The sequence below is a fragment of the Amblyomma maculatum genome, chromosome 3 (assembly GCF_055883805.1).
Source record: "Amblyomma maculatum isolate TAMU_Amacu chromosome 3, ASM5588380v1, whole genome shotgun sequence".
Lineage (NCBI taxonomy): Eukaryota > Metazoa > Arthropoda > Arachnida > Ixodida > Ixodidae > Amblyomma > Amblyomma maculatum.
In genome coordinates this window covers 37,148,355-37,163,112 of record NC_139346.1, presented here as the reverse complement: position 1 = coordinate 37,163,112, position 14,758 = coordinate 37,148,355, and the positions used below count along the sequence as shown (strand labels likewise).

At 45.5% G+C, this 14,758-nt stretch overlaps 1 protein-coding gene across 1 annotated transcript; it reads left to right on the top strand.

Annotated features, from left to right (window-relative positions):
• The first annotated feature begins 1,460 nt into the window (after positions 1-1,460).
• Positions 1,461-5,764, top strand: LOC146194538 (sulfotransferase ssu-1-like). The gene is made up of 2 exons (XM_084596077.1): positions 1,461-1,602; positions 4,292-5,764. The coding sequence occupies exon 2, from the start codon at positions 4,307-4,309 to the stop codon at positions 5,282-5,284; it is 978 nt and encodes a 325-aa protein (XP_084452203.1). The 5' UTR covers positions 1,461-1,602; positions 4,292-4,306; the 3' UTR covers positions 5,285-5,764.
• Positions 5,765-14,758: the final 8,994 nt, after the last annotated feature.

Sequence of the window (14,758 nt, the reverse complement as noted above, 5' to 3'; positions counted from 1 at the left end):
GATGACGTCCGAAGGGCATCGACAGAAGCGGCTAGCTGATCGATCCGGGCCTCTAACCGTGAAATGACGGAGGTCTCCGGTGGAGAAGAGAAGGCAGCGACGGAAGGAGAAGTCGCGTCGTGGAGTCGATCAGCGAGCTGTGCGAGGCAGTCAAGGGTCAAATCCACCCAGCAGCCAAGATGAGGCGGGTGGACTGTGGCAAGCGTTGAAGGAAGAGCTGCCTCAACAGTGCGTCATTCGAGTCGGCGTTGCTTTCTTCCAGGAGCTGCCACATGCTAGTGAGTAGCTGAGAAGGGCAGCGGTCGCCAAGCTCTTCGTAGGGGAGCAGCTGCTGGGGGCGAGCACTCTCGTACGCCGTGGTGGGGTCCAGAAGGCCCTGCTTTAGTTGCTGGTACGGGGCATAGCCCAGGAGTCCAGCAATAATGTCCGCCACCTCTTGAGCCGCTTCAGGAGGCAGGTTGGAAAGTAAATGGCGAAACCGAGATGCCTCCGTGGTGATGTGGTTCAGATGGAAGATGGCTTCCACTTGGGCGAGCCATATCTGCGGACACTTGGGCCAGAATGTTGGTAGGCGGAGCTGCAGAGCCGCGACGTCCCATTGGCGCAAGGTAGCGTCAGGCAGAAGGTCGCCTGAGGGCTGTAGGTTGCTGGGGTCTGTGATTTCTTGGGCCGAAGTTACCACTGTTGCAAATGTGCAGGGTCGCAGCGGAGCACCAGAGCAAGATGACGAGCGTGGCAGGCTTCTCATTCGGAACAGCCCGTGCCGAGCTTGTGCTTTTTCCGAGTTTGTACTTTTGTGCTTTGTGCATTTTCTTCTAACACGTCTGGTAACGCTCATCTCAGCGCTTCCGCTTTATAGCGTCTGCGGGCGCTATAACCTTAATGCATTTATGTTATTCACTTCAATCCCAAATAAAGGCAAATAATTGATTCACGTTCAGAAGAATGTGCAGTATTACGAGAACTGTCTTTCCTCTTTTCGAGTAGCCAGAAGAACTATCAACAATTGTAAACGAAACAATAATAAAATGTGAGCATCTGAAAGGAAATATTAGAAACCCTTACAAAAAAATGTGGTTGTTGCACCAAAGTCAAGCGAATTCGTGGTGCCACCTATTTACGCCGTTTCCAAGCAATTATTTACTTGTACCTGCCAAAAAAAAAGAGATAGTGTAAGGAAGAAGATGATCGTCTTGTCTCATCGGTCGCCGTCTCCAGTCCTTCGAAAACCCCCCCAATAAACCCCTCTTCAATAATCCATATGTGCTGCTCCGGTTTAGGCTATATAATTCTCTGGAGGTTTTTTTTGACGTGTGTCATTTTACTTATATCGCGTCTGTTAATATATCCGTTTTGATTAGAATTGCTTTGCTAATGATACTGCGTCGTTTGCCCTGCGCTTTCCGAAAGCCACCTGTGGGGAAAGGAAGTGCAGCATCTGAAAAGGCCGATGCTTCTCCATAACGAAAAAAAGAGCCATGCAGCTGCGGAAATGGTGCACATTTACTGCCTAGAGCTCAGTCCCGATGTTGTGATCAGATTCAACAGACGTGTTCCGGCCATCGAAAAGCAAGAAAAGGGAGAGTGTAAAGCCCTCGGGAGGTATGGACTTTGAGAATTTTTATTCAAGCCATCTGCTTCCATGAAAATTGTGTTTTCTCTTTGTACATAATTATGAGCTTCATGAGCTGCGCATAATAAATGCCTAAAGTTCTCCATAACGAAAAACAGAACCATGCAGCTGTGGAAATGGTCCACATTTCCTGTCTAGAGCTCAGTCCCGATGTTGTGGTCAGACTCAACAAACGTATTCTAGCAATCGAAAAGCAAGAAAAGGGAGAGTGTAAAGCACTCGGCAGGTGTGGACTTTGATAATTTTTATTCAAGCCATCTGCTTCCATGAAAATTGTGTCTTATCTTCGCACATAATTATGAGCTTCATGAGCTGCGCATAATAAATGCATAATGAATATGACTGAGTTAAATAAAGTTATGTTTCGTTTATGGGATTGAACATTCGAAAGTGACTCAAGCTATGAAAGACGCGGCAGGAGGGGATTCCGGATTTTCCAGCACCCCAGTGTTTTGGACGTTCACTGCCATCACGGAGTACGCGGGCGCCTTGGGTTTTGCCTCCATCGAAACTCAGCCGGGAATATGATGGAGTGCAGGCAATTGGGAAGCACTTCCAGATCATGTCACCGCCCTGCATATTTCATGTTAAACAAATGGCTGTGGTAAAGCTCGGCCAAGCTTGGTTATGGAAGCGAAAGCATTTTTACGCTATGTAGCCTAAACAATGTAACCCTTGGCTACTTAACTCTTCATCTGCAGTTAATACGCTAACCTGGCTCGAAATGTTTTCGAAACAGCGCAAGGAGTAAATATTCATCGCTGATTATCAGATTACTGAAAAAGCTTATTACTTCGTTTCTAGATGTGAAGGACAGCAAACACTGCCAAGAATGTAATAAACGATTCCCCCCCCCCCCTCCCCATCCTGTTTCTGAAAATATATTAACGCATATATAACGTTGTTATATATTTCGTTTCACATAACATGATCAAAAAGATGTCTGGGCGACCTCTCAAATATACGTAAGCGACATTTTCACACTTTTCTTCCTTCACGACCACCATGAAGATGCCTCTCATCCGAAAGATTAAAAAACAAACATATTCCGAACCGTATAGATTGCGCGTGCACTTGCATCGTCTACTGTTTAGCTGACATTGTTATATTTGATTGCAAATATAATAGTGTATTTTATCAAGTTTTGGTGTTACACTCGAATTTTTTTGTCTCTAAACTTTTCACTGCTTCAAAACGCCCTCATTTTCATAAAATGCAGCTAAAGCCAAAAACAATGTTTTTCGTTTGTATTGGAGATTTAAGTCCGGAAAGGAAAGAGCCCAGCTTCCTAATAGTAGGGATGGTTCTAATCAAGAATGTGGGTTTATTCTTTCGAAGTTCATGTTTGTACTAACTATAAATAACGAGATATAGCTATCCAAGCTTCAAAAATGCCGGACATATCGAAGTTTCGCTGAATAATAACGAGTCTAGAGACTCTCTTGCGGAATTCAAGGGGGACCATTTAAGCCTGAGCAGCCGACTGCACGCGAAAATTGTGCATGCGTTTATTTCGTATCTGATTATATGTGGTATTTATTATCACGATGCTGCATATAGGTATTAAGAAATTTCATAGCGGTAATAATTTCAGCATTTTCGACCCCTTATGTTTCTTTACCTTGCCCTGGCATCCGATGTACAAACATGTGCACGTTATTTACATTTCACAACCGTCAGAAAGCTGGTGGCATTCAAGCTCGTGACTATGTTTGCAAAATAAACGATTTATGTGGATGGAGAAGCTTGAAATTGTAAAAGAAATTTGAGAGCATTTCAGTGACACAATGCGTCAACTGCTACATTAATTACAGTCGATGACAACTCAGAAATGGAGTGGCAAACTTCTCCAAAGTAGCCTTTCCTACAAATGGCATCGACCAGTTTTCAATGTTTAGAGGGTAATCCGCTGCCATGCTATTATGACTACGAATTAAACAAGAACAAGTGAAATGTTGCAGCGGATGGAAAACTATGGGAGAACTGTGATATGATGACAGCGAGGCATCTTTGTTACCTTGAAGGGTATCCTTTGAACGGATTTGCCACTTAGTTAATTAGTTGCGTTTGATACATTTCCCTACCATGAGCAGGAATGGTTGTGTTGTATTGATGAAGGCAAGATCATCGATGGTCGCTAAAGGGAACAGACTTCTAATGGAAGGCAAGCTTAGCATCAGGAATTTGAGATTCAGACGGGCGAATGAGGTTAGAATGTTTGTGGGCGGAACATGGATTCAAGAGAGAAAGCCCGGGATTGTTGAACGGATATGGAATAGGCCTTTATTTTGATGATGATGAGAATTTTACTGATTAAGTGGCTTCAACTTTTTTCCGTTCAAAGCTATGAAGATTTAGATATAATGATATCTCATTTATACAGACTTTCTTATTAATAGGTAGTTTTGCACCGTATTGATTAGATCCCAAAAAAGGACATCGAAATTGACGTGGAACATTTCTCGCTTTGGCATCGGTGAGCGCGGTATATCAGGTAACGTCTCTTCTATCACCATTCACATATTATGCCAAGCATTCCATGCATTAGAGTTTTAATTTTTAGATTGTGTTTAATATGGCTATGATAAATATTCAAGCAAGAATCGAATTTTATCCCATTGCTTTCGCTTGTTTCAACTTTGTCATTTCCTTTTTCAGGAAAATAAGAAAGACATGGGCGCCAAAAGGCCGCACTTCCAGCTAATAGACGGTGTTCCCAGAGGACCCAACCTCAATCCACAAGTGTTCAGGGAGAGCCTGAAGTTCCGCGCCCGGCGAGGCGACGTCCTCGAGTCTACTTACCCAAAGTGCGGAACAAAGTGGGTCCAATACATCATTCAACTCATTCTTAAGGAAGGCAAGCCGATCCTAAGCTATGAAGACTATTTTTCCAACATGCGCTCCGTCGAATACACAAACGACCAAGACTGGCAAGCGACGCTGCCACTGCGAACATTCATCACACACCAGCCTTTGATTGCTGAGACCATGAGTCCAGAGGCCAAGTACGTCTACATCGCCCGAAACCCCTGGGATGTGTGCCTTTCATTCTTCGACATGGTCAGAGATTTGAGCGTGTACCGTTTCCGGGATGGCACTTTCGACGATTTCCTGGATGCTTTTCTAGCGGGAGACTTTGGCTTCGGCAGTTACTTTGAGCACGTGGCTTCGGGCTATGTTTTGAAGGACAAGCCGAATGTATTCTTCGAAACCTACGAAGAGCTCAAGAAAGACACCCGTGGCACGGTGCTACGATTGGCGCGCTTTTTGGGAGAACAATACAGCAGGAAACTAGAAGACGAAAGTAACGGGTTGCTCGACACGCTATTGGAAAGGAGCTCACCGCAACACATGAGGAAAGTTATGGTAGTGCGTATGCAGAATGAAAGTAAAACTGGTTGGTACGCGCAGGCGAAGGCAAACAATCTGACTAGCGGTAGAGGGTACCAGGGAGATGAGACCAAATACACTGTGGTCAACACAGCCAGAGTGGGTGGCTGGAAAGAAGCCTACACTCCATATCAATTACTACGTCTGGAGGAGAGAATTCAGGCTGAAGGCGAGAAAGCGTCCTTCATGTCCCTGTGGAAAGACATGAGAGAGGAAGCTATTGCACTTTGCAAGATTCGAAGCAAGGAATTCAGATGCTAACGTGTGCTGTGCATTGGTTAAAGCGCCGTATAGAGGTTTCCATGACCTTTTCCCTGGAATATTAAGCTGAAAAGCATGCAAGGCTTTCAATAAATGAACTTCAGAATCACCACTATTTAACTTGCTTCCGAACATTAATATGGTAGTAAGATCAGTCATTGTTATGATAGGTGTACAGGACTGAAAGTCAGCCAGCATTGAGAAAACAGCCTTGCAGGGCTAATAAAAATAATACAAAACAAATAAATTATACATACAACTGTTTAATCAACCAGTTCATGAGCATTCACATTGAACATCGGCACGAAAATTCACGCTAATTGTGCAAAGCTAGCACAGAAGAATGTTTTTTTGAGAACAATATGCTGTAGACGTTGCATTAAAGTTCAGCTTCAGGGAGACTCTTTATCGCCAGTTGAACCTAAAGACTAGCTTCAGACAATTGTTGTGCATAGAAATAAACAGACAAGACCGGTGTCTCACGAGCACTTCTTCAAAAAAAAAAAAACAACTTTCTGTCAAGCAACCAATAAGTTCGCCGTGGAGACGGCCGAGTATTGACTACATGGCTCGTTATCGAAACCCACCAGTTATGGCTGCGCAGTGACTTCGCCAGAAACCTAATAAGCTTGATACTTTTCACACGCGTGTGAAGCGGCCATTGGTAATTCGACATTGTGACAAATTCAGCAATACCCTGCGCGCAGAATCCCGCATGAACCGAGCGAAAAAGGCACACACGCCAACAGGCAGATGAGGATTACGTGGCGAATAGACTCCGTAAGGTGGTAGTTCTGGCATATGCCAAAGCGCACGACGCCCCAACCGAGTCGCGAAACAGTCTCGTAGTTGGTTTGGTAGAGATGCCAATGGGACGCGACGCATTGGTGAACGCCGATACCGCGCCCATAGTATCAACCACATGGTCTTCAACAAAGGTGATTCCAGAGTAGTTGGCCATATCATTTCTGTCAAAGGAGCTGTGTATTTGTATAAGGCCGTGAGGTATTCGCACTGAGGTCCACTGTTAATATTCCGCATCCAATTACGGTCCCGAGTGGCATAAAAAGCATCTTACGAGATTTCGACGAATGGGGGAGTGGAGAGCGCCTGCTGCAATATGGAAAAATACACAGCATTATAGAATGCAACGCAGACTGTTCGCCTTTCACAACGAGAGGCAAGGCTAAATGACAGATAATCACAAGGAGGCAAATGCAAACTTACACCCGTACCTAGTTATGGCAATCCAGCTGCTCTCCGAGGCCAGGGACGATAAATGTAAACACTATGCCTCCAGGAAAGAGTCCTCCTTGGAGGCCGCTGTTCTGGCCACGTAATTTACTGATCAGATACTAGTGGAGCGGGCCAAGCTAGAGGGAAGGGCCAGAGGGCTCCTGGACACAGGGGCCCTCCAGTAAATCTCTGATTTTTCATTAAAGTTTTTTCCGCCTGCTTCTCCTGACCATCAGTCGTATAATTTATGAATGTCCCCACTACCCCAACGGAGCGCTCAAAATAAATAGCAGGGGACCCTGGGAGACCTGGTTGTGAGTTCATATAAATAAATAAAAAAAAAATAAATAAACTTTATTACACAGTTTTACCAGCATTACATCATTGGCCTGCCAAAGCTGCAGTGAGCTTGAAGGGCGGCCGACAGGCAGCGGTAACAAATTATATTATCTGAAAACCACAGTATACATTGAAATAAATTAAGCCGGAACACGCAAGAAAAGAACTGACAGCGGTCAAGAGAAAAAAAATTACAAGCCACGTAACCTGAGCTAAAATGAAGTGTGAAGTTACACTTCTACTACACAGTAACGAAGGTAAGAAGAAACCAATCTTGGACAGCAGTAACAACTGAAAATGAAACAAATAAATGGAACATGATATATACAAATGTCAGCAGAGTAAAGGACAACAAACAAATATTCTTCGTGCTTAGCTTACTTAGCTTAGTTGTGCATTTATGCAGTTATGTAGGACGAAGATGAACTTCAAAAAAGGTCGGAGACTAAAGTAATAAAGGTTAATACGACGAAGGATTTGTTTAATTTAAATTTTGTTTCTACGCGGAAGGCATTCGATAGCAGTTGATTGAGGCAAGATGGTATGTAGAAACTTCGAGTACACTGGCCGTATCTGGTGGAGCTGCGAGGCACCTAGTAACGGTATTCAGAACGGAGATAACGTGAAGGAACATATTCTACTTTATACTTGTGACCAGAAATATCTGAGGATAACCGTTTCAGTAAGAAGGATACAATTTATTTTATTTCCCGTCGAAACGCACAGTGCTCAAACACCGTAATTCAATAACGGAGTATGCTATAATCCCAAGGCATACAAAATAATTTTACGAACGGAAAATAGCATGTAGTACCTGATTGAGCATAGTTTTGAGCATAGGTAAGGCCAACGGGAATTCCAGGCGACGTGACTGTCAAAGAAGACACCCAGGTATTTTTTCAAGACACATAAGAAACAGGCGAACAGCTACAAGGACAGCAAAAAGAAGGGTGATCGATTGAACTAGTAGTGGAAGGTTTAAGCTAACTTTCTTCAAGAGATTGTTTTTTGGACGCTGAGAAGAGATGGGCGGGACACAAGACCTCGCATCAAGCGATCAAGGAGGACCAGAGTTGTCGTCGGCCGGAGAAATGTTTTTCATTTCATTGCCGGCGTTCGCACAGGAGATACGTCCCCCCCCCCCTACCCCCGAGATAAAATTGAGGTTCATCAACCATAGCAACCATCGCGTGATCGAAAATTGGAAAAGTCGCATCCCTAGGCTCACGTTGCTTGCCTATAGCAAAGCTCGAGCCACGAATTTTGTTCCTGCAGACCAAAAAGAAGGCGCCGAACACTGCAGACTTTATACATCTCTTTACGCGTAATGGAGGCTTGCTGGAAAGACAAATCACTGACTTAAGTCCGCATGCCATCCCGAAAGGGTCAAATGTTTCTCTAAAAAATTTTCCGGTGTATTCTTCAACGCAAGATGGCGGGAAAACAGGGATTCTTTAGCATATCTCTTTTTGTGTCAGTCCGGTCAATGAGTGGAGCTCATTGTAAAAAAAAATCAGTGCAAGTACAAAGGAACTGAACGCAAATACATGCCCAAAATGGATGAGTGTTTGTTGAAGTCAACAAAAACAAGTATATGCATCCACAACTGCCCCCCCCCCAATATAGAAAAAAATATTAAACTAGAGGTAGGCAGTCAGGTATGCAGCTGAGCAGCCAGGCAGCCAACCCGGAACGCAGGCAAGGCAAGCAAATCCAGGCTGGCAGGCAGGAAGGAAAGGAAAGCAGACAGGCTGATTGATGGGACATCCGTCCATTCGTCCGGACAGACAGACAGACGGACGGACGGACGATTGGATGGATGGATGGATGGATGGATGGATGGATGGATGGATGGATGGATGGATGGATGGATGGATGGATGGATGGATGAATTGACGGATGGATGGATGGATGGATGGATGGATGGATGGATGGATGGATGGACGGATGGACGGACGGACGGATGGATGGATGGATGGATGGATGGATGGATGGATGGATGGATGGATGGATGGATGGATGGATGGATGGATGGATGGATGGATGGATGGATGGATGGATGGATATGGACGGATGGATGGATGGATGGATGGATGGATGGATGGATGGATGGATGGATGGATGGATGGATGGATATCCCTCTGAGACTCCCGCAGCTGCTCCATCACGAACATATAACCTAACTCCTCTCTCCTCTTTTATAGAAGTGAATAACTGCTGCATAATAAATAATCCAGCGCACGTAGTGCCTCCCGCTACGTCAGTCACTCCGAAAAGAAATTATACCTTCGGATGTATCTGTTGTGGCTCCCATAGCAATCCCCAAGGCTCTGTCTACATGGAAGGTCTCGCCTTTGCCATTATGCTTCTTTGAATTTCAATAATGATCGAAAAACGGGCAGCATCATCTTCATTCTTCATTGCGTGGGACTCTACCCCACAACCTATATATCGATGCACACTACGAAACGAAAGTACTACCGCACATACGGAATAGGCTTCCACCTTTGAGTTCTGGTGTATTACAATGGCGCCCTTTTTTGGAGTAGTGAGCACTACACATTGATCTGAACTTTACCCTGCTGGCTCCTGTTTGCTAGGGAGCGAACCCTTTGCTATTGGTCACTGCGGTGCAGTCGGAAGTCACTCTCTCCCGCCCTCCACGCTGCGCCCAGATAATCCGAAGTTCTGTGCTCATGGTTCGTGTTTCTTTCACGTCCTGAAAGGCAATTGCAAATACAAAGCTGAAGTGGTTCTTTTTCAAGACTTCACTTTCTCTAACGTGTCTTGAACGTAAAGCGTGTGGAGCAACGCTGCATACTAGTGTTGGATGACAACTCTCGCAGGTATTCTGAATGGGTGGAGAATGCGGGTGTAAATTCCGTACCGTAGGATTCTCCACGTTATTTTAACGCATGCGCTCTACTCTTCTCCAGTGATAAAGACCTCTACGCAACTTAGTGTAGTGTTTTATTCAATCTCCCGGTCTCTTTGGGCGAAACCACGGTTTCGCGCTCTCGCCAACTCCACTATAGGTGTAAACAATAGAAGGGGATGAAGAAGAAGAACACCAGTGAAACAAGTGCCATGCGGAACATGCGAAGATAAGCAGGTTCACCACTGTGCTATCACCTGCACGTTAAGTATGCCTGCCACTAATCACAGGCTTGTGAAGCCAGCCGTAAGTGCATCGCTGTCTTCTCCGTAAGGCTTGGTAACCATGCGTGAGGTATGCGTTACAGGAGGCCGCAAGTCAACCAGGCTCTGACCTTGTCAACAGCCGAGTGTAGATGGCGCTATTTAGGAGGGGTCGCATAATTTCTGTGCATTATTAATGATGTATTTCCGTATTGTGATTAATGGGTAAATAGATATACACTTCATTTTTTTTTTCATTTGATGCATTGTGGGCTGAGCTTCGTGCCATGTGCGGCCGACGAGACCTTAGAAATATTCAGCAATCACAAAGGCATGAAAATCTGCTTGACGCATTTTTCAACAGTGCAGGTAATTAAAATTGTTGTCGACGAAAGACGCGCTGAGTTGCTACGTATGTGCAAACTTCCAGTTATTAGAGTTCTGCGATAGGTAGGTTCTAAATTCATCTCTCTAAAGTTTAATAGCATTTGCTCTTGGATTAAACAAGACATATTTGAGCTAGGTAATCACATAGAAACCTTGATGATTACATGTTTTGAGGATATTAAAATGGATGGAACGGTTTCAATGCTGGCTCTGAAGGTCCGCCTTGGTTTCCCTGCTGTCCATACAAATCAGAGCACTCAAAACCAAAACAAAACACTGAATGTGAACTAGCGCGCTAAAGGGAGCGAAAATTACAAATCACAGCGGCCACCCACGCTGAAGGAATGCGATAGCAATGACGCCTCCACCTCACACGCTGTCTCTCTTTGCTTCACTTTGTACACTTTGGAACTCGCTGTAGTTGGGAGTGTAGGGGCGACGGCCTACCATCCAATCCTACACTTGCACGAGTGCTGCAATAAACGCGCGCAAGGACCACCACACGACACGAGCGACGTCGTACCGTTCAATTTCACGCTTGCGGTGGCGCTGCAATGAACGCGCTCAAAGGAATGCGAATTTCCAATGTTCGTAAGAGCAATCTCACAGCACAGTACAAGTGGCACACTGCTCAACAGTAAGGCAACGACTGGCGCAATCCAAGCGAAAGCGGAGGCGACGCTTACGCCGCACCCTCTCCTATGGCGTAACTGTCTGTTAAGGCAGGTCATGGTATCACTGGCGGCAATGTTTTTTTTTTTTCTTTTTCAGCGCGTCACCCTCTTCCGACGCACTGCCACTCTTTCCCATCGCGACACCGCCCTCTCCCTGACGTCAGGCGTTCCTATAACGTACGCACTATTTTAACGTCTATTTGTTTTTTTTTTTTAAATCGATACCTTCACTACGCGAGGCCATCTTGTGTTTCCGATGTCTTTAATACAGCTTCGAGGTCACGTGGGAGCTTAAGCCACAATCAATTTAGGTAGCTATGTTTCCACCAAAGGTAAATGTCAAAGTGAAAGGTCAACTCACAAGGGAAATAGCTTAAAGTGCTAGCAGCTGCGTACCTTTGCAAGACAAACAGAACCACCTTTGCAGGCTGCGAGGTTCGAAACTGGGTTTGGGCCCACTGCGGAGGAGGGGCGCGCAGCGGGGTTTACGGAGCTTCTCCCAAACGCACACCCCTGTAAAAGCCGAGCACCAGGCCGGGGGACGCTTGTACCCATTTTTACCGGTGGGTGTCCGGCGGTGGGTTTCGAACTGACCACCTCCCGCAGCCGAGACGGGCGCACTAACCACTAGGCCACGGCTGATGTCAAACCTCAGTATTGGGAGCTTGCTGAAACCCTGAAGCGCTATGCACTCTGGATATTCTTGGTAGTACGCCATTTTCCTGTACAGTGTAGCAGTCGACCGTGGAGCGGGCCGCGCAAATATTACCAAAGCATTGGTATAGTGTGTGGTCGTGACCTGTAAGAGCCGAACGCAGGCTAACGCACTAAAGCTGAAGTCCTGGCGAGACGACTGCGGGTTTTTCAAAATAACTAAGGTACGCTTGCACGAATGCTGCCAAAATGAAGGAGCGATAAGAACGTCACTGGGTAGAACGGCTTGCAAGCAAACAGCAGGCGTGAAATTCACAGCAACTTCGGAGAAATACCAAGAGTGTGCACGTTATTTTGTGCCAGATACGTAAATGATTATCTATGCACGGCAGCCCGTATGTTGCAATGGTCAATTTGTTTACTCTTTCGCAGCCGCGCGTCTTATAGGTTCATCCAGGAGCGGCTCCGCTGTTGCTTAGTATTTATGCCTGCTCTCCTGGTACAACGATGTGGCTCAACCAGCACTGCTGTCATTGAAAAATTGAGACGGCCAACCCGAAAAATGAACACGTGAAGCTAGAATGGTGAGCTGCTGCAGCAATTCGTGCAAAAAAAAAAGAAAACAACAGTAGAGCCGCTCCCGACTGAACACGCTAGACGCACGGCTGCGAAAAATTAAACATATTTTACCAATGCGACGTACGGGCTGCCGTACATGGATAATCGTTTACGTACCGGAGCAAACTGCCGTGCAAATACTCGGTATTTGGCCGGACTGCTGTGAATGCCACGTCTTCTGATGCGTGCAAGCCACTGTCGCCTGCGACGTTCTTATCGCTCCTTCTTTTTGTCGCATTCAGGCAAGTGTACCTTTGGTATTTTGGAAAACCGCCAGTCGTCTTGGCCGAAATTCACCTTTAGCGCTTTGTATGCGTTCGGACGGCAACAGCAGTCCAAGTCGGGTCATCGGGAAACAAAAAGGTTCAAGAAGATCCCGCCTTCTCCCGCATGGGTCAGTACCCTCAAGGCGGTCACGCGGTCATCCCATTCGTCTGGCAGACAGCGCGCGGCGGCCTTTTCGACGCCGACGCGCTAGCCCAGACCAAAAGGCGCCGAGCTCCTCGCTTGCCATCTGCACTACGCTTGTCCAATTCGTCTTGCCGATGGCGCGCGGTGGCACATTCGACGCAGGAAGGGTGCCCCCGACAATGGGATGCCGACAGACACCGATCGACGCAGGTGCGTCCCAGACTATGAGACGCCGGCAGTCAGCGGGTGGACAGATAGAATATAGGAGCGTTCCCTTTGAAATGGAGTGGTAGCAGTAGCTATCATGCTCATTTTTCTCCATATATCTTAATTATTGATTTAGAATGGTTAACTACACCATCATTCTATTTATTAAATTTTTGTTCCTACATTACTAACATTATGTCACTTCACTGCTTTTAAGCCACCCCTCTTCCAGTCGCTTTTTGCTAGTTTTCACCGCCGGTTTATTCACCCGGTCACTGGAATTTCTAAACCCCAGAGCTTCAGGAACAGCGATTGCGCCTGCATCAACTTCGAGATGGATACCATTACATTCTAGTATAATATGGTCAATTGTTTCACTGGAGTTTCCACATACAGCACATGCGTCATCTCCGTTGCTAAATTTCTTTTTGTAGCTGCGTGTTCTAAGGCACCCTGATCTAGCTTCAAAAAGTAGGGCACTGCCTCTTGAGTTATCAAAGAAATCTTCCTTCCTGATCTGCATTTTCCACTTACGGTATAATTTCACACTCTGTTTCTTTTCCATCGAATTTATCAAATACCTTCTGTGTATTTCACCTGTTGCTTAAATCTCTTTATTTCTCCGTCCTTGTGACTAGCTTACTTACTAGTTAGTTTCCTTGTTTTTTTCCTCCATTGCGAGTCCACGCTTTTTAAGTACAGGTATTTAAATACTTTAGCTGCCCATCTGTTACTGTCTAATTTCCCAAGGCGTTCCTCATATGATATTTTACTCTGAGCTTCCCGTACTTCGAAAGATGCCCAGCCCATATCTCCCTGTACCGCCTAATTTGTAGTTTTGCCGTGGGCACCTAGTGCTAATCGTCCAACGGATCTCTGATTTATTTCTAATGTCGACTGTATCTCTGATTTTATGCATAAAACCGCATTTCCGAAAGTTAGTCCGGGCACCATAATTCCTTTCCAAATACCCCTCAAAACCTCATACCTATTGTATCCCCACAATGTCTTATGCTTCATTATCCCGGCATTCCTTCGCCCTTTGGCCTTAAGTGATTACTCATGTTTTCCCATGTATGGCAATCCTTCGTTTACTCATACCCCCAGATATTTATATTAAGCTATTCTAGGTATTTCATGGCCCTGTATTTTAAGACCCTGATCAGTTGAGCCGTTGAAAATCATCAGACCCGACTTAACTGCGCTAGAACTGAAGCCTAGAGCGTCCCCTTCGTCTCCGCAATACTTAACTAGAGTTTGCAATTCTTCCAGACTCTCAGCTAGCAGCACAACATCGTCTGCATACATCAAACCGGGGAGGCGCTGCTCTACCGCCTTTCCACCTAATCTATATGACAGGTTAAAACCTAGGTTACTGTCTTGTATCCTCCGTTCCAGGTTTATCATATAAAGCATGAACAGCACCGATGATAGAGGACAGCCTTGTCTTATCCTTTGCATACTTTGACATCCTCCGTACTTCTTATCCCTTGCCACGTAATTTCTACTTTGTTATCCCGGTATATTTCCTGTAGGAACTCTATTATCTCATAACCGATACCTTCTTCTTTTAATATGTTCCACAGAAGTTCCCTGCTTACGTTGTCGTACGCCCCGTTTATGTCCAGGAAGGTCAAATACAAAGGTTTATTTTCCACTCTAGATATTTCGATGAATTGCGTCAGCACGAACAGGCTATCATCTAAGCGCCTACTATTTCTAGAGCCGTTCTGAATTTCTCCGAGTATCTTGTTACTTTCTACCCATGCTTGCACCTTTACTTTCACCGCCTGCATGGCTAACCGGTACA